Source organism: Arabidopsis thaliana (genome assembly GCF_000001735.4).
Source record: "Arabidopsis thaliana chromosome 1 sequence".
NCBI classification, from domain to species: domain Eukaryota; kingdom Viridiplantae; phylum Streptophyta; class Magnoliopsida; order Brassicales; family Brassicaceae; genus Arabidopsis; species Arabidopsis thaliana.
In genome coordinates this window covers 17,551,249-17,571,341 of record NC_003070.9, presented here as the reverse complement: position 1 = coordinate 17,571,341, position 20,093 = coordinate 17,551,249, and the positions used below count along the sequence as shown (strand labels likewise).

The window sequence follows — 20,093 nt, the reverse complement described above, 5'->3', positions numbered from 1 at the left end:
ATATTTTGTGAAACCAGGGTGTTACAAAAGGTCAAATAAATTGATGTGGATATCGAATTAGAAGATTCCTCATGTGATGCACAAGATGTGTTGGATGGACCCACATCCAACTAGAAGATTCCTCACCCGATACACCAGAGGTGTTGGATGGATCTGTGATTCGACCATGCAATCGAAAACCCTAAAACAAGTTCAGTGCAAATCTAGAGACCCTATTTAACTCCATGGAATTTTAGCTGGAGCACCAACTTTCCGTACTGAGCTGTTTTTCAGCCGAAGACCCATGAAAAATATCTACATTAATCAACTCGACAACGAAACGTTAGAGGATATATTCAAAAATACTTTACCGGCAACATCAGTTAGCAATCTACGACAAATGACATGGCGATCCGAGACCAATGGACTAAGGCTTCAAAAATCATCGAAAATTCATGCATTGTAAAGGGAATAGTCTAACCGAAATCATGCATTATCAAACTCGTTTTGGAGATGAACAACATGAGCATTATGACAACCTTACATGTAGCCGATAACATGTCTTTTATTGAGTTAAAGTGCGTTTCAAGATTTTCTTTAATCCTTTACAGGTTTTAGATTGATATGGAGGAAAAAACATTTTGGGATGCAAACACGCATTTGGAGATGTGAGATCATGTATAAGGGTTTGGAGTTTCGCGTCATGTGGAAGATTTTCCACCGTTATATCTTCCTCATATTGTGATACAAGCTAGGTGATGATCTTTGCTTTTATTTCCAAGTGATTTGAAGAAAATCTAACAGTGAAATAAGACGTTATGGCCAATCTACTTAAGACATGTCAATCAGATGAAACTGGTGTGGAAACTGATCCAGACAATCAGAGACCGATAGGTCTATATATACTTGGGACCGATCAGTCCACCTTCATTTTTGAGTCGACCCTAGTAGGTCAAAGGAAGATATAATAATAAGGTCCCTATGCAGCCAATGTATTGACCTTTTTCGTATCTAGATCAATAAAGTCCAACTTTCTTCTCAAGCTGTTTGCGAAAAATAGATCAAACCAATTTTATACATTTTCCACGGCCGCATTAATTAAACCGGACAATTCGGGAATGGCACGCAAACCAATTAATCAAACTCGATTCCGGTTATCTTCAATTCTCCTTCTTCTTCATCTTCGCGTCCGTGAAGAACAACAATTGAAAAAGCTCCATCTCCTCCAATGGCTACGAAAGCTCCAGAGAAAATCACCAAACCAAAAGACAGAGATTTCCTAAATCATCTCGAAACATATCTCTCCAAAAGAGATGGTGTAGACAAACTCCTGAAAATCTCTCGTTACGCAACAAAAATCATCCTCGCATCATCACTAATCCCAGAAACCAGATCCATAATCCCCCGACTCAAAAGCTTCGAATCAAGCGTCGGAGTCAGTCGCAAAGCCTTCCGTCTCGGAAAATTCGTACAAGACATCAACGCATTAAGATCCTCACGATGGGATTCAAATCACGAGCTCGTCTTACTCATAATCGCGTACGGTGGTGAAGGATTATACTATTTCGTTGAACAATTCATATGGTTAACGAAATCAGGACTGATCGATGCGAAACATTCGAAATGGCTTCAGAAGATTAGTGCTTGGGCTGAATTGGTTGGTTATGTAGGAAGTGTTTCGATTAAGATTAGGGATTTGAGGAAATTGAATGATGAAGAGAGTTGTGTTGCTTCGACGATCGAGATCTCGGTTTCGAGAGGATTAGCTTGTGATGGTGAAGATGAGAAGATGAAGATGATTAAGGAGAAGAAGACATTGAAGGTTTTATCTATTTTGCAGGATCTTGCTGATGGTTTGATGACGATTGCTGATATTCGTGATGGTAAGGGAGTGTTATCGGCTCCTAATGTGATATCTTCTGCAGGTTTGTTTTCTGCTATTGTTAGTACTCATAAGAACTGGATCTCTTGTTGATGATCATGATGATGATGTTCATCGTTCGTTTTTCGATTGAATTATAGTATTTGCTTATCGAATAAAGGTTTCGTTTTGATTCTTCGGTGGTTTGAACTAAGAGAGCTAGTTTAGATATAAACAGCGTTGATGCAATACATGATTTTGAAAATGAGAAAAGATTCAAATTTGGAAGCAATACAAACAGAAAGAAGATGAAGAATGGCTTATGAAAGCCTGTTAAAATCAAATGAAAAGCGATGGCGCGGGAAATCTGTTTTCGAACTCCATTACAAAGATAGAAGAAGGATAAATCGTGGTTTGTGTTGCTAACGAAACGAATGAGAGACCGCAATGGTTTTTGTTGGAATGTCTACCTTTCTTTCAAGGAGCTGCTGTTAGATTTTGAGCGTTTGAGTTGCCAAGGAGGTAAGCAGCCTCTGAGAGGTGATTGTAGGAACAATGATGATGTTGAAAGCTGTTTTTGTCTCATGGAGATGGATGATAAACAGCTGAATGAGCTTCTAAGACTTCTCTTTTCGTTTTCTTCCTCCGGGATTTGCCCGTCTGGATCGTGGCAGACCGCTGTTATCTTGAGGGACTCGGGAAGTATGCAGCTGCACACAGAACCTGCAGAAAAAAAAGTAAATTAGTCTTTCAAATAAGACTTCTTCAACAATTCTCAAATGCAACAAACATTTGTTACCTATTTGTGCAAGCCGATTCACCCATTTTGGGATCTTTTTCCCGGTAAGCTTGTAGCAAACGTCCTGGCAGAAATGGTTGCAGTTCTTAACAATCAAGTGATACATATTCCCGTAGTAACTGCAAGCCATGTCTTCCATAAACTCTCTCACTTGTGTTGGGTTTAAATTCGTGGTTCCAATGAATATCGATTTCTTGAACTTGAAGCCCGGGCATTGCCTTGGTTCAACCTCAAAAACACCACTCGTTGCATAATCATGGGCACCAAAAGCATACTCTACTCCATGAACTGTAAACGCCAAATGTTCAGAGTTAGCTATAGCAGTAACTATAAGTACACCAGAGATGCAAATCTTTGGATACTTCAACCATATGAACAAGAAAACACAAGCGAGCGCCTAAAGCTTACCTTCTACACCAGAGTGAAATATACCAAGGCCTGCCCAATAGATATATCCGTTAATAGGAGTCAAGTCATAAACATTGAGATACACTGGTGCACGGCCTGGACCATGGTTGTTTGACTTCAACTTCGAAAAGAAGCAAAACCGTGCAACTGATTTGCTTTTCAGATGAAGAGGACCAAGAGATTTCCAACGTTTCTTCGACACAACTTTCATCTTTTCCCCAAACCCTGACCGAAATTCTAGCAGCGACTCTGACCAACCTGCCGATGAAGAACCGAGCCACATAAGAAAAGTAGCAAACACATTATGATCTCTAATTAGTACATTAATCACACAAATGTCAAATCAAAACCTTACCTTTCTTCTGCTTAGGCTCTTCTTTTCCGTTCAACATTTGGATGCCTCAGTAGAGGTTATCCTGTATGTAAACATCATCAATCAATAAAAGATTCTGAAAGGTACAAAAGCAAAGACCTCTGTGCCACATTATGTTTTCATTGAACTTAAGAGACTGAAATGAAAAATTTTCCTATTTTATTTTATCTTATGCTAGTTGGCTGAAATACAACAACAGCTCATTTAAAAAGTCAGCACCAATCTCCATTGGCCGGCTTCAATCAGTTATATATACAAAAGCATAAAATATAATAGAGCATGCATCTTAGAATAAAGCAAGACAAGATTGGTCTCATTTTTTCCATCTTAATGATAAAAGACAAGACTGAGTCATCTAAACTGTGATTTTGTATCATTGTTAAACCAAATCCTTACTTCCCCAAATATACAGAGATCAAAAGGAAAAAGTGTGGTCATGTTACAGTGTTATAAAATCAAGTCTTGTTCACAAAGAGTTGCTACCATGTCAGATGCAATCATGAACGAGTTATGTATTAAATAAAGAGAAATAGACAGGAGAAGATGATACAGATAGATTAAGTAAGAGCTTAGGAGACAAGTCAATGGTTCAACAACTCATTCCAACTAATTGAGTCTGACCAAAAAAAGCAAATTTGATTCCACATTAAGATGAATAGTGAATATTAAAGAGTACCAAACAAACAGCATTACATTAGTGTTTCTAAGATCTAATAAACCTACAAACCTAACTAGTTCCCCAAAATAGTAAATCTTGAAAACTGGAGCTTACATTACTGAAAATGGAAGAATTGTGAAACTTTTATTGCAAATCAAATGTGACCCATTAAGCACAGTCAATTTATAAACACATTTAAGGTATCACAGAGACTAAAATCCCTAAGAGTAAGGAGACACTGATTTGGTCTTGTTCTAGGGTTTATGTTCCAGATCTGCCAAAATTAGCTTAAGGAAAGCAATAAAGACTAAAGATTAAACAAACCCTTTACTCAAAGATCTCGTTTTTTCCAATTTCTCCGGCAATTCCGACAAACAAAAAACCCCCATAAATTTGAGAAATTCAGAGATGAATCTTCAAGATAATGTAAGAATTGATACACCAAATTCAATTTTCAGAAGAGAAGATTAACTTACGAAATTGGGATGGATTCATCATTGCAAGTAGCATTAACTGTGAACCACCTGAGACTGAAACTTTGCAAGATTATTTTGTTGTTGTTGTTGTTGTAATAAGTTGAAAATCATAAGAAGAAGAAGATGAGAGAGTGGGAGAGAGAGAGAAAGAGGGGAAAAAGAAGGAATTTGTTCGCTCTTCTTTTCTCTCTCTCCCCTTTGTCTCTTCTTTTTTATTTTTTTTGGTTGCATGTTTTGTTTTTGTTTGTATTTTATCGTCTCTTACTCTGGTAACAGTACCAAAAAGGCTTTTGGGATGGTTAAAATTGTGTTTCGCTACAAAACGCTTTTAAATCAGTTTTTGTATTATTCTCTATTGATATGGTTATATGGGTGTATTCTCTTCGAGTTTGGATAGAGTATTTTGGATTATGAGATTTTGATACACAGCATTGATATACTATTCGCGTATTTTAAAATTTTGATGTTGGTTCAATTAGTTGATTGGAGAGATCTAAAACCATTATTTTTTGGGAATATTTTGATTTCTGACGTCTTTGAATTCTTTTTTTTTCTAACAGAGCATACTTTATGTAAAAGAATCAAGATAAGAAATTCCTTTAGCGCAACTTTTTACTCTAATAAATAATAATTTTTGATTTGGAAGAACGATAATTTTAGGACCTCCTCACTCTCCATTTATGAATCTGATATAACTGTTTGAAGTAGTATATATGGTACAACTGATATTTTTGAAATAACAACTAATATTTTCTTTTCAGGAGAATGAGCAACCTTCCAATAAACATATATTTTGATTATGATGGATATTATTCAAAAACCGGAGATGCATATCAATGAAATTCAAAAATAGTTGGTTTGTATGGTATATCGTTTAGGACATCATCAATAGAGGAGATAACTTACTCGCGGTTAGTGGATAAGATACTCATGAAGATTAAGATAAATGAATCTACGACAATCATTCCTCTTTTTTTATCTTTCCTAAATTAAAAAAAAAAAGTGATTTAAGAATATTTAGAGATAAGAGTTAGAACATTTAAGATTGAAAGTGTGTGGGTTATTATTTAAAAATTAAATATCAAAAGTAAAACTAGACACAATAAGATAGAGCGTGTGTATAACTAAAATGTTTTGTTATTATTCATTAATGACGTGTATAAAATTAATATCCAGTTTATTATCATGAAATGAATAGTTAAATTATATTGCAAAATAGAATGTGTTAAATTTGAATTTTTGTTCAAAAATTCTTTATATTAAATGAAAGAAAAAATGTAGATTACTATTACAATTCAAATATTATTAAAAAAATCTATTTATTTCTCACACCAGTATAAATTTTGTATATTATTAAATATCACTAGATTAGTTTAGTTGGTTTAGTGCTTTATGTATAGTTTTGTTATCAACTCTGGTTAAGAGTCTTGGTATTTTAAGTCTTTCTTTGTACATCTTTTACGATTAAATTTAGTGGGAAAACAGTCGATTTCCCTCCAAGAAGTATTGACATCACGTCAGATAGAGCCTATTTTTTTTTATCTCGGTCTAGATGTTTAGGAAATGGAAGTTTAACACCTATAAGCATTTTTTCCTTTTCCAATTTAGTGGAAAAGGAAAAAGTTGAGACATATAAGCATAAATCGTGGAAAGGAAGTACCGACTTAGGGTTTTCTCCAAGATGGAGCAAAGAGAAGAGAAGACCGAAAATATCCAGAGAAAAAGAAGCAGAGGAAAATCTTCATCATCATCCTTACCTCTCGATCTAACCTCGGAGATATTCTCAAGGCTGCCTGCGAAGTCTGTCGTGAGGTTTCGTTGTGTTTCAAAGCTTTGGTCATCAATCACCACCGCTCCATATTTCACCAACTCCTTTGAAACTCGGCCGAATCTCATGTTCTTTTTCAAAGAAGGTGACAAGTTCTTTGTTTTCACGATTCCTCAACACAATCAGAATCCGAACGAGTCTTATTCTTATTCTTCTTCTGAGATTATTGATAGTTACCATACAACCTATCCAAAACGTTGTTGCGTCACCACTTTAACCGAGTCGGTCCACGGCTTGATCTGCTTTCGAAAAGCAGCAACCCCTATAATTTGGAACCCTACTATGAGAAAGTTCAAACCTTTACGCAAGCTGGATGAGAGGTGGAAGAATATAAAAGTCTCTTTAGGGTACGATCCAGTTGATGGTAAACACAAAGTAGTGTGCATGCCGTATGGTAATGCTTTTTATGAGTGTCGGGTGTTAACATTGGGATCAGATCAAGAATGGAGAACTGTTAAAACCAACCACAAAAATAGCCCTTTTACATTCCATGGTGGAGTTTGTTATAGACAATCCAGATGCATCAACGGTGTTATATATTATCGAGCTGATACTAATTCTGGTCGGGTGATATTGAGTTTCGATGTAAGATCTGAACGGTTCGATGTGATAGAATTACCATGGGATGAGAATTTTGGGCTTGTGATGATGATGTCTTATAAAGGAAGGTTAGCTTGTCTTGGTTTCAATCATGAGAAGAATAGTCGTTCAATGTGGGTTTTGGAGAATGTAGAGCAGCGCGAATGGTCGTGTCATACCTATTTACCTATTTCTCATTATGAGCCGGGTTTGGAGAACTATTTCAATCTAACAGGTATCACTAATGATGGTGAACTGATTTACGTACCAAACACTGTGCTCGAACGTTTTCATGTTATATATTTTGATGCAATAAGAGAGACGTTTAGAAGAGTCATATACAAAGGAGTTGCAGATAAAGGTTTTCGACTACGCAATGGACTTGAAGACAAACCTATACGTAGACTCCACTTTTTCCCCAATCACATTGAAACTCTCATGTCTTTGTAATGGACTTTGAAATTCCTTTTCTTGGTTTTCTTCTTATTTTTTTAGTGTACAGTTTTATTAGGCAACTTTATTATTTTACTAGATAATGCCCGCCTATTTAGGCGGGTGTAAGATATAAATTTATTCAAATATTTATCGATAATATTTAAAATTTGAATAGTAAATAGTGATCCACACACTTTTCTAATATTTAATTTAGTAATTTTTGAATTAAATAAAATTTCAACCATACACATTCAATTTTACTATACATTTTAACTATCTCTTTCATCATAATAAACTGCTTTTTAATTCTATACACTCCAACTTATTGATGATATTTGAATTTTAAATAGTAACTCATATTTTTCAGTATTTAATTTAGTATTTCCTTAAACTAAATTTCAATCTTACAAATTCGATTTTACAATACAATTTAAATATCTTTTTTATCATAATACAATACAATTTAATTCGATTGTATACAATTCAAATACAATCCAATTTTTCAATACAAATACAATTTAATTCTATACCCTTCATCTTATTGTTAGTTTTCCTTTTTAATTAAAAGAAGTTATAAGTTAAATTTTTTAGATATAGAAATATAAATTAGTATATGTAAATATGTTTATTTCTTTTTTTTAAAGAAACTTTTTTTTGACATATATCAACATGTCAATGATATACTTGACACGTGTCATGATCTCGTGAGTTAGTAACTTTCAAAACCGTGTACTTTATATAATAAGATATCACATGTTGTTTTTTTCTTGTTTTTTTTTTCAATATAATCATATGTTGTTTTCATTATCAAAGTTCTTTTGTGATCTATATAATGGATTTTGTTACTTTACAAACTCAACATCTCCAAGAGGTTTTGGAATGGTTCGACGATCACTCTTACAATCAATTCTAGATCCAAATCGAATGGGCCTAAACCCATAATGGGCCTAGAATCAAATATTTCACTCAAAACCCAATAACAAGAAACCAGAGACCTCCTCTGTTTCCGAATGATCAAATCAGCAATTTAGAAACAAAAATGGCCGCCAACTTAAAAACCCTAAAAATCTCAAATTTCCCCAGTAGATGAACACGTTCTTCAAACTCGGAAGCTTAATCCAACGCACTGCTTCTCAAATCTCTTCTTCTTTCCCAAAATCTCGTTTCTTCTCCGATGGAGAAAGTGCTGTTTATCACCATGCGCGTTTGTTCAAGAAACCACTATCTACCAAGCTTAAATTCAATCTTGTGAACTCCGTGAGTCTTATGGGTTTCGTTGATCGATCTATTCAAGTCATGAACACCGGACCTGATAGGTTCGGTGTTTTCACTATTCTTAGAGTCAAAGACCCTCTCAATCCAAACCGGAGCTTTAGGTCAGGTTTGTTCGATTCTCATAGTCTGTTGCTTATTCGACGATTAGGGTTCTTGATTAACTGAGTCTTAATGTTGTTTGATTTCAATCTGTGCATAATCCTGTATTGTTCGTAAGCCTTGTGATTGTTAAAGTCTTAGTCTTTTGTTAATGTGTTGTATATTTAATGACAGGATATCACTTAGAATGTGGGACGCAATGGCACGGACTTGTATTGCGCATCTGAAGCTAAATGATCATATACTTGTCTCAGGCCGTCTTGAGTCTTACAGCAAGAGCTCCAGCGATGTATATAGTGGCTTAAATCTCGATTATCAGGTTCAAGTTCAAACTTAAACTCTATATTAGCAAAATGTCCCAGTTCTATTACCATCAGCTTCTTGTGTAGTCAAGAGTCGTTTATATATATGTTTTAAAGCAACTTCGTGTATCTGTGTGTAGCTAAGATTGACCAGGCTGGTAAATTATTGCAGGTTAAAGTGGCAGAAGTGAATTATGTGGCGGCTCCACCAAGTCACGTCTTAGATTCTCAGATATCCAAAAACCCAAAAACGAAAACAGGTTATTATCTCTTCTACGTATCATCGTCTCTATTGGTAGTGAATATGAATCCACGTTGATTAAAAGAACCTTGTACCAAGCTGAATTCACACTGAAACAGGTTTTATATCTTCTGGTTTTGTGTACTTAGGGTTTATAAAAAGTTTCATTCATTAGTTTTGAATGTTGTATACATTTTACAAGATAAGATGATAAATATTGCCTGCTACTTGTGTGCTTTGGTGTTTCCTTAGAGGATGATATTGAAGAATCCAAGAAAGATGAGATATACTTGTGGCAAGTCTTCTTTTCGAATCCATACGATTGGTGGGACAACAGGAGAAATAAGAAGAACCCAAAGCAACCCGACTTTAAGCATAAAGATACAGGTGAAGCTCTCTGGCTTTGCTCAGATTTACCGGACTGGATTACTAGACGACTTGAATTGTTCGACCAGAAAAACCGCTTTTACGATGAAGAAAAAACACGTCGTGACCGTCTTTCTGACTATATTTAGGACGAGATATTCTTGGGAAATTACAAGTATGTTGCATTCACTTCATGTTTATCATCTAGAGAATGAGAGTTAACCATCTTAAAAACCGTTTATGTATAGTAAAGGTTATGATTTTTGTGAACGTTGTATTACTATATACTATATAATTTTCTTAGTAGGTATATATAATTGTTTGAAGAATCCTTATTGCAGTTATTCACCCAGCTCGGTGGTCATTCATTGGTCAGTGTTTGCCCACCAGGGTTCGAATAGCATGCACCCAAAAGTTGATGATTCATCTTTCTTAAATTTGTGTGTGTGTGTCCATATACAGTGAAACCTCTATAAATTAATACTCGATGAAATGTATGAGACCAATTGAGGTATTCTAAAATACCTTTTTCCAATTATTTTATTATTGAAATTTATTTGTTAGCAAAAAGAAGTGTTATGTACACAAAAGAAACCAAGAATGATAAGATTATCTTGTTGCAAGTCTTCTTACAGTTTATTATAGTTTTTGCTACTCATATTGCAAAATCCATCGCTTGGTAAATAATTCTAAGATTATCCGGTTTATGTGGATACATATCAGTTTTGATTTAATTTTTTTCAACATAATCAAGAGAGACCCACAAGAGAACTCCAAATTTTCACCGTTGGAGATGCTCTAAGATGACAGATGAAAAAAACAAAAAAAAAAAGTATAAGAGAACTCTGATTAGCAGAAAAGTCCATATTTATGCAAGTATTTTTTTAATTTAAAACTTTATAGGATCAATATGTCTATATTTGTTACAAATAATATAAGTTATCCGTTTTATGTGGATACATATCAGATGAAACAGCGATGACTGCAGCTATTCATCCGGTTTGGTGGTTGGTCATTCATGGTTCAGTGGTTATCCATCAGGGATCGAATAGCAATGCATGCAAATCGAAACCTCTGTCTTGTTCACATAAATATATATATGTCTGCGTATATATATCACATACATATATGTGACACCAATCAAGGTATTCCAAAATACCTTTTTTCATTTATTATAATCATTTTAAAGTTATGAATATATTTAGGAAATGGCAAATAGAATAATGTTGAGTTGAAAAAAAAAGCTAATGTCTACGGATTTAATGGATTCTTTTCATTTATTTATTTTTTTGCTGCCAATAAGTTAGTAGAGTGTAAGATAAATCTGAATTGGTCGAGTAAAATTCAATTAGTAGACAGAGGTTTACGTGTATGTAACCATGAATGACCCAATACAGTGAATCATTAAGATGCATCACATGTATGTATGTCTATCAGTTCAGTACATGTGATCCAAATACAGAAGAAAAGCTGTTATGTATCACTATTATTCTTACACACATCAAAGAGTCAAGACAAAGGATGTTACATAAAGATGAGTCCTCAAAACCAATGACTCATTTATTTTAAGTAAAACCAAAAACTTCCACATTAGCTTTAGATTAATGCAACGGATCAACAACTTGGCCAATGAACAGAACCACTCCTGTTATGTTCTCTGTGACCACCAATAGAAACGGATGGTCTGCAACAAAATCTATTTCATCTTCCTCCATAAGCAATCCTCTTAGCTTTATAACTCCAGCTGATGCAGCTGCAGCTTCTGTTCCTTCTTCATTCACTTCGATACACGCTTTATGGAAAATGTTCGATACGCATAGATTCTTCCCCATCTCAGGAGATTCAACCATCTCAGTTAAACCTTCTTCACCGCTGAAAGGCGAAGTCAGTCCCAATCCTTTTAAAACATTTGAAGCATCGAACCCGAAAGAGAATTTAAACTTTGGAATCTTGAATTCGCGGACTTTAACTTGTCTGCGTGGGATGTGGTTGTCTAAGAACCCAGGAGTGGAAACTATTTTGTCCAGAAGATCAGACAGTCCGTTGTTTGCATCGGGAAGATAAAAGTACATGGAGAATTGTCGCTTATCCTGTCCTTGTAAGTAAGGAAGTCCCAAAACTTTGAAACCATCGTAAGCACTTACGTATTGTTTCTTCTTGCTGGTCATGAATGGTGCAGTCACTTTGTTACCGTCAAGAAGGTGAAACTCGCCTTCTTGTGTTAACGACTCATCGAATTTCTCGTTCCATGTTCCCTTGAAGTACAATGCATTTGCAAATATCAGTTTGGTCATACTATCAGCTGATCCTTCTGGAAGAACCTCAGTGATGAGACCATTTGTCTCCTTTTCAGCCCATGAATTCACTTCAGCAATCACCTCCACAGCCTTCAAAAACAAAAATTATCAAACATAAACCCAATCAGTACATCAAATCACAAACCTTTTAAAAACCTCATTTCCACAGCCTTCAAAACAGAATAATCGACCTTAACCCTATCAGTACATCGAATCACAAGCCACTCAAAATTCCACACAAACCAAGATGCATAAGAAACCCTAGACACAGCCACAGAATCAAAACGTAGTAATCACATCACAAGCCACTCAAATTTCACACAAAACCAAAAGATCCATAAGAAACAATGAACCTATACAGATCCTCAGGGTAACATAATGAAAACAACAAATCCACATTTTGGCCTTTGATTGTGTCTACTAAAATCCACACAAAGTTAGTATTTACAACACCCTAGGAAGCAGAATCAAAATGTAGTAATCATATTGCAATCAATAAAACGAATTCGAGAGCAAGATTTCTGTAGAATCAAATCACAAGCCACCCTAATACGATCATATACAGATCCTCAAGTGTAAAATTCAGAAACAAAAATTCCACATTTTGGCCTAAGAGTGATTCTATTACAATCCACACAAAGTTCCTCTGTACCTGAAGAACTAAGTCTAGATCACAGAACCAAGTAATCAAATCAGAAAACTCACCTTCGATTGAAAATCAGCTTGATTCGAAGCAGCTTTATACGAATCTTCCAAGAGCTGTTTAAAGGAAGGTTTAAAGGAGAGAGACTTATCGATCCAGGCGCCATTAGCCACCGAGAGCTTAGGACCACCGTTAGCACTACCGTCAGCGAGAACAGCGGAGACGATTTCGGAAGAGAATGAATTAAGTTGATCAGTGGAAGAGAATTTGAGAAACGAGAGGATCTGATCTTTGGTAGCGCCGGCGGATCCAGCGGCGATTATACTGAGTACGACGTTGATTGAAGCCGGTGAGAAGATGACGTTGGAGTTTTGAGAGACGGTGGTGATTACGTGTTTTGCGAGATTCATGGAGACTTGGTTTTGCAGTGAGATTGATTCACGCACGTCCATTTTCGCCGGAGGTTGTGGTGGTGATGACTGGTAAACGAATTTGCTGGGTTTAGGAGAAGACGATTGATATATTTATTTTAGAGAAATATCTTAAAATTATATAATAATAATTAAATACAAAGATTATAAATGACATGTCGGTCAAATTTTTTTATTTTTTTTCTTCTAGCACGTCGGTCAATGGTATTTGACTATCTGGTGGCATATGAAAAAATTTCGTTATGACTATTTCGTTATGAATTTTTTTTATAGAGCTGAATGTTTTTTTTTTAAACCGAGTAAAGAAGAAAGAGAGACAAAAAATAGGGTTTTGAAAAACTCTTATACATTTAGAGGATTTAGATTCTTAAAATTTTACTTAAAATTACTATTTTTTTTGTATAAATAAATTAGAAAATTATAATTTTTTTTAATTATAAAATAAAATAAGGGTAAATAAGACTTAATTTTTTTTTGAAAAACCTACATTTGACTAATTTACAAGAAAAATAAATAGATGGACAATTTTGTTTTGTAGATATCCTTTAAATTTAGTTTTCCCAAATATTTTTTGTTTTTAAATTTCGCCTTTGAAAAAGAACTGATACAGATGTTTTTTTAAAAAAACTAAACCTTCATTACATAGTAAAACTGATATAAAATGTTTATCATTGATTTTTCAAAAATGTTATTTTCAATTTTCTTCATAAATCGTTATAAAAATATAGAAAAAATATGCTGACTTAATCCACAAAACTTGCAGTCTTAATATAAAATAAATTTAGATTACTCTTTTTTATTCACGGTTTTTATTAGATTGTCAAAACCTATCAAATATTAAGTTTGACTGGTGATATTGTTAGAATGGACAAATTAGTTAGCAATTTAGTTCGCTTTATTTTTTGTGTGAATTATAAACTGCCGTAAACCAACTTTACTTATATGTAAAAACCGTTTATATTTAGTTACGATAATTTCAATTATTTTTATTGTACTCTCATTATAATTTATAAATATAGTTTGTGAATTATAAATTAAAACTAATCTAATTTGTTCATCTCAACTGCCGCAAACATTCGCGATTATTGACATTTTAGTGTAATATAATATGTGTAAGAAAATACGCTCACCGCACACGTCGAAGCGCCAAGCGAAGAAGGTGGCACATCGGCAAGAGGAAAAAAGATGAATTGACAAAATCTTTTGAAATGATGTGTAAGCCTATAATGAACTTGAATGTATATGAATTAAAAAAAAGTGTGAATATGTGCTTTGCTTATCGATGACTTGTTGTGTTTATCTCTCGGTGGAAGCAATCGATTATTATAAACCATGTCTTCGACCAGACCATCTACACATCTTTTTATGAATTTTAATTCTCAAGTCTGTGATAACAAAAACTAAATAGAGACTAAACTAAAATAATAATTTAGAAATGGTCTTTTCTAATTAAGAAATAAGATGGTTTTCTTCTCAAGATGCTATATATATTTTTAGCATTTGATATTATGACACTAACTAAATAAAACCTCTATAAATTAATAATGTTGGGACTGCAAAATTTTATTAATTTAGAGAGGTATTAATTTATCGATAAATTAATAATAAATATATAAAGAGATTTTCCTAATTTGGTAAATTTTTAAAAAATTTCTATAAGATTTCTTTCTTTGTAGAAAATATCTTTCTAAAATCAGTTACAAGTAAAACATAATAATAATGTTTAGAAAATAACACCAAAAATTTTGATACAGTAAAATATGAAAACTATAGTCAAACAAAGAACAAATATGAATTTAAGCAAAAAAATATTATAAAGAATTTTTTTCTATAATATATATATATATATATATATATATACAATTATATATATATTTATACAATTATTAATTTATGATATTGATGAGACCATATATTTACATAGGACTTTCAAAAAAATTATTATTTTATTAATTTATCGATTTGTGTCACATTTTACACTGGTCCTAACTCGGGACCGAAAGAATTTATTAATTTATAAAAGTTATTAATTTATAGAGTATTAATTTATAGAATTTATACTGTAGTTTTTCTGACACAAATCTTTTATGTTTACATAACTCGACTAATCCTTGTCCTTATATTGAGGGGCAATCAAGTTTACGGTTTGGTTCAGGTTTCTAATTTTATTGGTTTTATATACGGGACACTAAAATCGAAAGAAAATACGGTTTACTTTTGCATTTGGTTTGATTTTTGTTTTCGTTTCTGAATCATTTCTATTTTAGTTAAACGTTTTTAAGTGAGTACAATAAAGAATAATTTTGTTATATTATACATTTTTTTGTTTGTTTTATTATACTTACATAAAATGATTAAATTATTTTAAATATAAAGATGTAACTAAAATATTTTTAAAAAATAGTACGTTTTATTTGTTTAGTTCGATTGTGTTTAGTAAATTCAAAATGAAATCAAACAGTTTATAAGTCTTTAGACTAAGGCCAGACCGCAAGGGCAAATCTTAGGCATTGGTTCCAAGGACGGTAACCTACTGAGAATGAAGGAAGAGAAGCGTGTGCAACCCTTCAACAACACCTCAAATCCTTAAATTTGAGGGCTTTTTGAACTCTAACAAGCCCTCAACCCTTTATTTTTTTAGGGTGTGAATAGTACAACCTCAAATACCCTTAAAATCTTTCTTATATTTCATTTTAGTCTTTATAATTTATATATTTTACAAATAGTTATATTTAGTTCAATTATTTCAAATATAACCATATAATTCAAATACATTGAAATTTAAAATTGAAATTATTAAAACATAAAAGATATAATGTTTCAAAACAAATTTTATACAACAATGATATCACACTGAACAATTTAATACACATTATAATTAACATTTCAATAATAATTATAAACATGAACACACGAGTTTTATTTTATATTTTTTCTAATTTATATATAATTTTGTAGTAACTTGTGAAGTTTTGTTTTTCTAATATTGTTTGACATAATATTTTTGAAATGTATGTTTTCTATTTTTTTTATATAAACTTTTATCATTATAAAACATTATTGTTAATATTGAGGACTAGAATGTAAATATAAACAAATTTTAGAAATATATTTGCGGGTATGTTGTTGGAGCAAGTGACCCTTAAACCCTCATTTTGAAGGTTTCTCATCCTTAAAATGATGGTCATGGTTGGAGATGCTCTTAGAACGTTAATGTTAATGCTTCAGAGTAGGCGTTCAGGTATCCGTTCAGATTCGGATAGAATATTTTGGATTTTTGGGTTTTCGGATTTAGAGGTATATAAGTCATTTGGGTTCCAATCGGGTTCAACAATAATATTTCGGATTTGGATTCGGATTACCCAAAGTTCCCAAATATCAAATTTTTTATAACTAAACTATTTGAAAGTACACAAAATATCTAGAAATCTTGAATATTTCTATTTAAAAGTAGATTAAATATCCAAAAATATCTAAAATATCCATGAAATCCTAATATCTGAAAGTAGCTCCAATCGTAGACAAATAGGCGAAATGAGCTGGAGCTAATCCTGGCGGCAAATGAGGAACAATCGCCGGTAAATTATAGTGAGCGCAGTTAGCTGCCAAATCATCCATTGACGAAGATGATTTAATAATATCAAATGTTGATCAATGAGCCGTTAAAGCTCATATAAGTAGTTAGGGTGCTACTCATTTTTTGAATCTCTTCCATCACAACCTTCCCCACTTTCTCAATAAAGTTGAGTTTTTTCCCTTGAGTTTTCTCAATAAGGGCATATTCTTCCCTTGTGTTTTCTCTTGTGATGTCGAGCAGAAGCCAGCGAATATCAAGTAAAATAGTGGTACCAGATTTGTCGTGCTCGAGCTGAGCATCTACAGTGGTAGTACTAGAGAATCAAGAACCCCAAACTGTTATGGAGTTCGGGTAGTAGAGAATCAAGTATATTTATTTTATATTATGACCCTGGTAAAAATTATGGACTAAATTATAAAATATTTTAGAAAATTTGACTACCATTAATGTTATATCTCATTTGTAGTTATACATTATGATTATTTCTTTTGACTACCATTATGATTACTTTTGAAAATAACATAGTCCACTATTTTAAAAAGTCCAACTGCGATTAAGAAGCTTCTACATGAAAATATTATTGTTTTTTCTCATAATACTTACACATCAAATACTTAAATAACATGACTTTACTCGTTAATGTACCTTTTTTTTGTTATTTGAAATGTTAATTTTGTGATGTGACATAAACATAGTCTTATTAAAAAAGCTTAAGTGTATTTTAAATATGTTGTTTGTACAATTTTGTTTGGGTTAAAATCATTTAATTCAATTGATCAAGTCTCAAACTTATTTTTCTTTTTGATTATGTTATATAGTTGTAGTTTCACTCGATAATAGACTTTTCTTCGAGATATGCTACACAAATTATAGAGTTGTATTTCCACTGCCATGTAGTAGTTACTATAAATTGAAGTTTCAATTCAAGTTATATTTTTAAATAAAAATTTTCTTTCAAATATTTTAATTTTTGGTTGAATAATTTGATAAATAAGATTACACATATATAGTTCCAACTCATGCAATATATCTCCTTCTTCATGTGTAAGAAATCAAGGAAGTTTTGGCTCATATATCTAAATCTTTATTTTTAGTGATATTTTTTGCTAACTTTATTTGTAAATAACACTTGAAAAACCTAACCATTAAAACTAGCGTTTGGCTACACAGATTTAATATTTACTAAAAAGATATTTACAAAAAAAATTGTCCATCTATTTTTTTTTGGTAAAAATGTCAATTTGGACTAAAATACCCTTACACTTCATTTTAAGTTGTTTTCAAAACAAATATTCACTCTAACATGTAAATATAGAAGAATGGAGATGTTGTGAAGTGTAATTTTTTTTTAATTTTATTGGAAAAGAGTGATTTTTTTTAATAGATAAAGTTTGTATGAATTTGTTAGAACACGTTTTCTAGCGTTATACGAAATTCAGAATGTGAATTCTACATTTTTGTAAAGATTTTACGAATTTTGATTTTTTTTTTCGTTCTAAATAATTCAAAAGTCTGAAAATCCGATTTCTAAAATTTTTAGAACACGTATTCTTGGAATTACTCTATGAACTAAATAATTTGGAATAACAATTCTACGAATTACTTCATCGTTTGCTAATGTTAAAAAGCGTAATCTTCGTTTAGAACTGACATTATACCATAATCTAGATTTGAGTTTTTGAACTTTTAGAAAACTCTGAATATAGATAGTGAATAATCCTACTATATTATTTGGGAAGTACATTTTAAATGTAACCTTATTTTTTGTAAGTAATTACATAGGTATGCCATTAGAAATAAAATTTAAAGAGTAAATTAATTCATCTCTTTAAAAATTAAAAAGTCAAATACTAATTTAATTAGTTAAATTTAATTAAAAAACGAAATACATTATTAATTTCCAAAAAAGTAACCAATTAAAATCAACAAATTAGATTTGATATCTAAATTATCATATTAATTTTTTATTAATTATTATAGTTCACCTCTTATCTTTATATGATTCTATTTTTGCGAAAAATTAATATCATCGTTATAAAAAATAATTAGAGTTTTTTCGCATACGCCATAATTTGAATTTTTAAAAACGAATATAAACTGTTCAATACATGAAAAAATATTGTAACGGATCAAAAATAGATTTAAGAAAATTTTCTACTGAGTAATGGGTCATAATTTGAATATTTATATTCAATTTCATACATATTATTTTAAAAATTTATAATCTTATATACTACAATAATTAATAACATATTAGATTTTTTTATGTGTATGATGTGATTCAATTTTTAATACAAGCTGGAAAATCCTAGAATTGACGGGGTTAAATCGATATTAATACAAGATGGTATACTAAAGGTGAAACTCTAAAATTAACAATCAAAATACAAGTGTATAATTTTAAACACTAAACAATATAAATAATATCAACAAAACATATACGACTCGCAGTTTACTATGCATTTAAAATCAAATAAAATAATATCATATATTTATAATCATCTTTACAATAAAAGTTTTTAGTTTAACTAAAATATAAGCCTATGAGTAACCCATTCGTGTTCGGGTAGAACCCGTTTGGGTTTGGGATTAATGGGTATATGATTTACTACCCAATAGAATAATTCTAAATATTCCGTTCTGGTTTGGGTCGGATCCAGTTGGGTTTGGGTCAGTTTAGATAAAAAGTTATAGACCCAAAAAATACCCAAAAAAATAGAAACAAGAAATTTGTATTTAGATAGCGGGTCTTCAAACAAAAAAAACTTTTACATTTGTTAAGTTTTAATAAATTTAATTATATTTGAATATATTTTACTAAATTTTGACAAACATAACAAATAATTTTTGAATAGTTTAGTTGTTTTGGATATTTAGGTCCAAAATTAATTGACATATTTAGACTTATAATTATAATCTTAGATAATTAGATAATATTACGATTAAATATAATTAATATTTTGGATATTAAATTAATGTTTGGGTTTTTGAATACTCTTTTTGGATAACGAGTAATTTCCGGACCAATCGGATATACACGGATTTACTAAAACTCTACCCAATAAGAAAATTTCCTAAAATTTTAACTCGCCCTAACCCTGTTTTTTGGTTCAATTATTGGGTTGGTTATCGGGTCCGTTTTTTCGTCAGCCCTATCAAAGATAATCTAATATAGGCTCCAATTAGATCCACAAATAGTATAACCAAAATACTATACAAAGACTAATTTTAAGTTAGGCCAAAAATTAGATCCTCTAATACAAAAGAAACATGTTTCTTACCAAAACAACTTGTATATAAATTTTACACATTTACTTAAAACTACATATGTTGTATTTATTATAAAAATAACATTTTTAAAAAAAGTCAATTCAATGCAGCATTATATGCAAATAGTAAAAACATTGAAAAATATTATAGCATCACTTTTATACTATACTATTTCTTATGTAATTCAAACAAAGTA

The 20,093-nt window shown here is 31.8% G+C and overlaps 5 protein-coding genes across 8 annotated transcripts; 3 read left to right on the top strand and 2 right to left on the bottom strand.

Moving 5' to 3' along the window:
* The first annotated feature begins 1,092 nt into the window (after positions 1 to 1,092).
* On the top strand, positions 1,093 to 2,086 carry PEX11A (peroxin 11A). Its single transcript, NM_103668.3, has one exon — positions 1,183 to 2,086. The coding sequence runs from the start codon at positions 1,208 to 1,210 to the stop codon at positions 1,952 to 1,954; it is 747 nt and encodes a 248-aa protein (NP_564514.1). The 5' UTR covers positions 1,183 to 1,207; the 3' UTR covers positions 1,955 to 2,086.
* Positions 2,045 to 4,831, bottom strand: AT1G47740 (PPPDE putative thiol peptidase family protein; the record flags this gene model as incomplete). Of its 3 annotated transcripts, none has more annotated exons than NM_103667.3 (5): positions 4,555 to 4,831; positions 3,403 to 3,463; positions 3,048 to 3,305; positions 2,640 to 2,927; positions 2,045 to 2,563 (listed from the first exon to the last, which is right to left on the bottom strand). In NM_103667.3, exons 2-5 carry the CDS (start codon positions 3,437 to 3,439, stop codon positions 2,307 to 2,309), a joined length of 840 nt encoding a protein of 279 aa, NP_564513.1. In that variant the 5' UTR covers positions 3,440 to 3,463; positions 4,555 to 4,831. The 3 variants fall into 3 exon arrangements, with proteins under 3 accessions (NP_564513.1, NP_973987.1, NP_001322435.1); NM_001333283.1 differs by lacking the exon at positions 4,555 to 4,831 and adding an exon at positions 3,817 to 4,541 and having other exon boundaries at positions 2,307 to 2,563; NM_202258.3 differs by lacking the exon at positions 4,555 to 4,831 and having other exon boundaries at positions 3,403 to 3,822.
* Positions 4,832 to 6,235: 1,404 nt separating this feature from the next.
* On the top strand, positions 6,236 to 7,411 carry AT1G47730 (F-box and associated interaction domains-containing protein; the record flags this gene model as incomplete). Its single annotated transcript, NM_103666.1, has 1 exon — positions 6,236 to 7,411. One exon carries the CDS (start codon positions 6,236 to 6,238, stop codon positions 7,409 to 7,411), a length of 1,176 nt encoding a protein of 391 aa, NP_175204.1.
* A 996-nt stretch (positions 7,412 to 8,407) lies between these two features.
* OSB1 (Primosome PriB/single-strand DNA-binding protein) lies at positions 8,408 to 10,056 on the top strand. Its single transcript, NM_103665.3, has 4 exons — positions 8,408 to 8,772; positions 8,945 to 9,089; positions 9,245 to 9,332; positions 9,566 to 10,056. Exons 1-4 carry the CDS (start codon positions 8,483 to 8,485, stop codon positions 9,826 to 9,828), a joined length of 786 nt encoding a protein of 261 aa, NP_175203.2. The 5' UTR covers positions 8,408 to 8,482; the 3' UTR covers positions 9,829 to 10,056.
* Positions 10,057 to 11,010: 954 nt separating this feature from the next.
* On the bottom strand, positions 11,011 to 14,251 carry SERPIN1 (Serine protease inhibitor (SERPIN) family protein). Of its 2 annotated transcripts, NM_001333282.1 has the most exons (3): positions 14,181 to 14,251; positions 12,682 to 13,114; positions 11,017 to 12,066 (listed from the first exon to the last, which is right to left on the bottom strand). In NM_001333282.1, the coding sequence occupies exons 1-3, from the start codon at positions 14,216 to 14,218 to the stop codon at positions 11,281 to 11,283; spliced, it is 1,257 nt and encodes a 418-aa protein (NP_001320925.1). In that variant the 5' UTR covers positions 14,219 to 14,251; the 3' UTR covers positions 11,017 to 11,280. The 2 variants fall into 2 exon arrangements, with proteins under 2 accessions (NP_175202.1, NP_001320925.1); NM_103664.4 differs by lacking the exon at positions 14,181 to 14,251 and having other exon boundaries at positions 11,011 to 12,066; positions 12,682 to 13,205.
* Positions 14,252 to 20,093: the final 5,842 nt, after the last annotated feature.

Excerpts from the sequence above, each read along its gene's own strand:
- PEX11A (NM_103668.3), top strand. The coding sequence starts at position 1,208 with ATGGCTACGAAAGCTCCAGAGAAAATCACCAAACCAAAAGACAGAGAT.
- OSB1 (NM_103665.3), top strand. The coding sequence starts at position 8,483 with ATGAACACGTTCTTCAAACTCGGAAGCTTAATCCAACGCACTGCTTCT. Across the intron at positions 9,090-9,244 it reads GCTTAAATCTCGATTATCAG|GTTAAAGTGGCAGAAGTGAA; the intron begins GTTCAAGTTCAA and ends AAATTATTGCAG. Across the intron at positions 9,333-9,565 it reads AAACCCAAAAACGAAAACAG|AGGATGATATTGAAGAATCC; the intron begins GTTATTATCTCT and ends GTGTTTCCTTAG.
- SERPIN1 (NM_001333282.1), bottom strand. The coding sequence starts at position 14,218 with ATGTGCCACCTTCTTCGCTTGGCGCTTCGACGTGTGCG. Across the intron at positions 13,115-14,180 it reads TTGGCGCTTCGACGTGTGCG|CAAATTCGTTTACCAGTCAT; the intron begins GTGAGCGTATTT and ends TCCTAAACCCAG. Across the intron at positions 12,067-12,681 it reads AAGCTGATTTTCAATCGAAG|GCTGTGGAGGTGATTGCTGA; the intron begins GTGAGTTTTCTG and ends TTGTTTTTGAAG.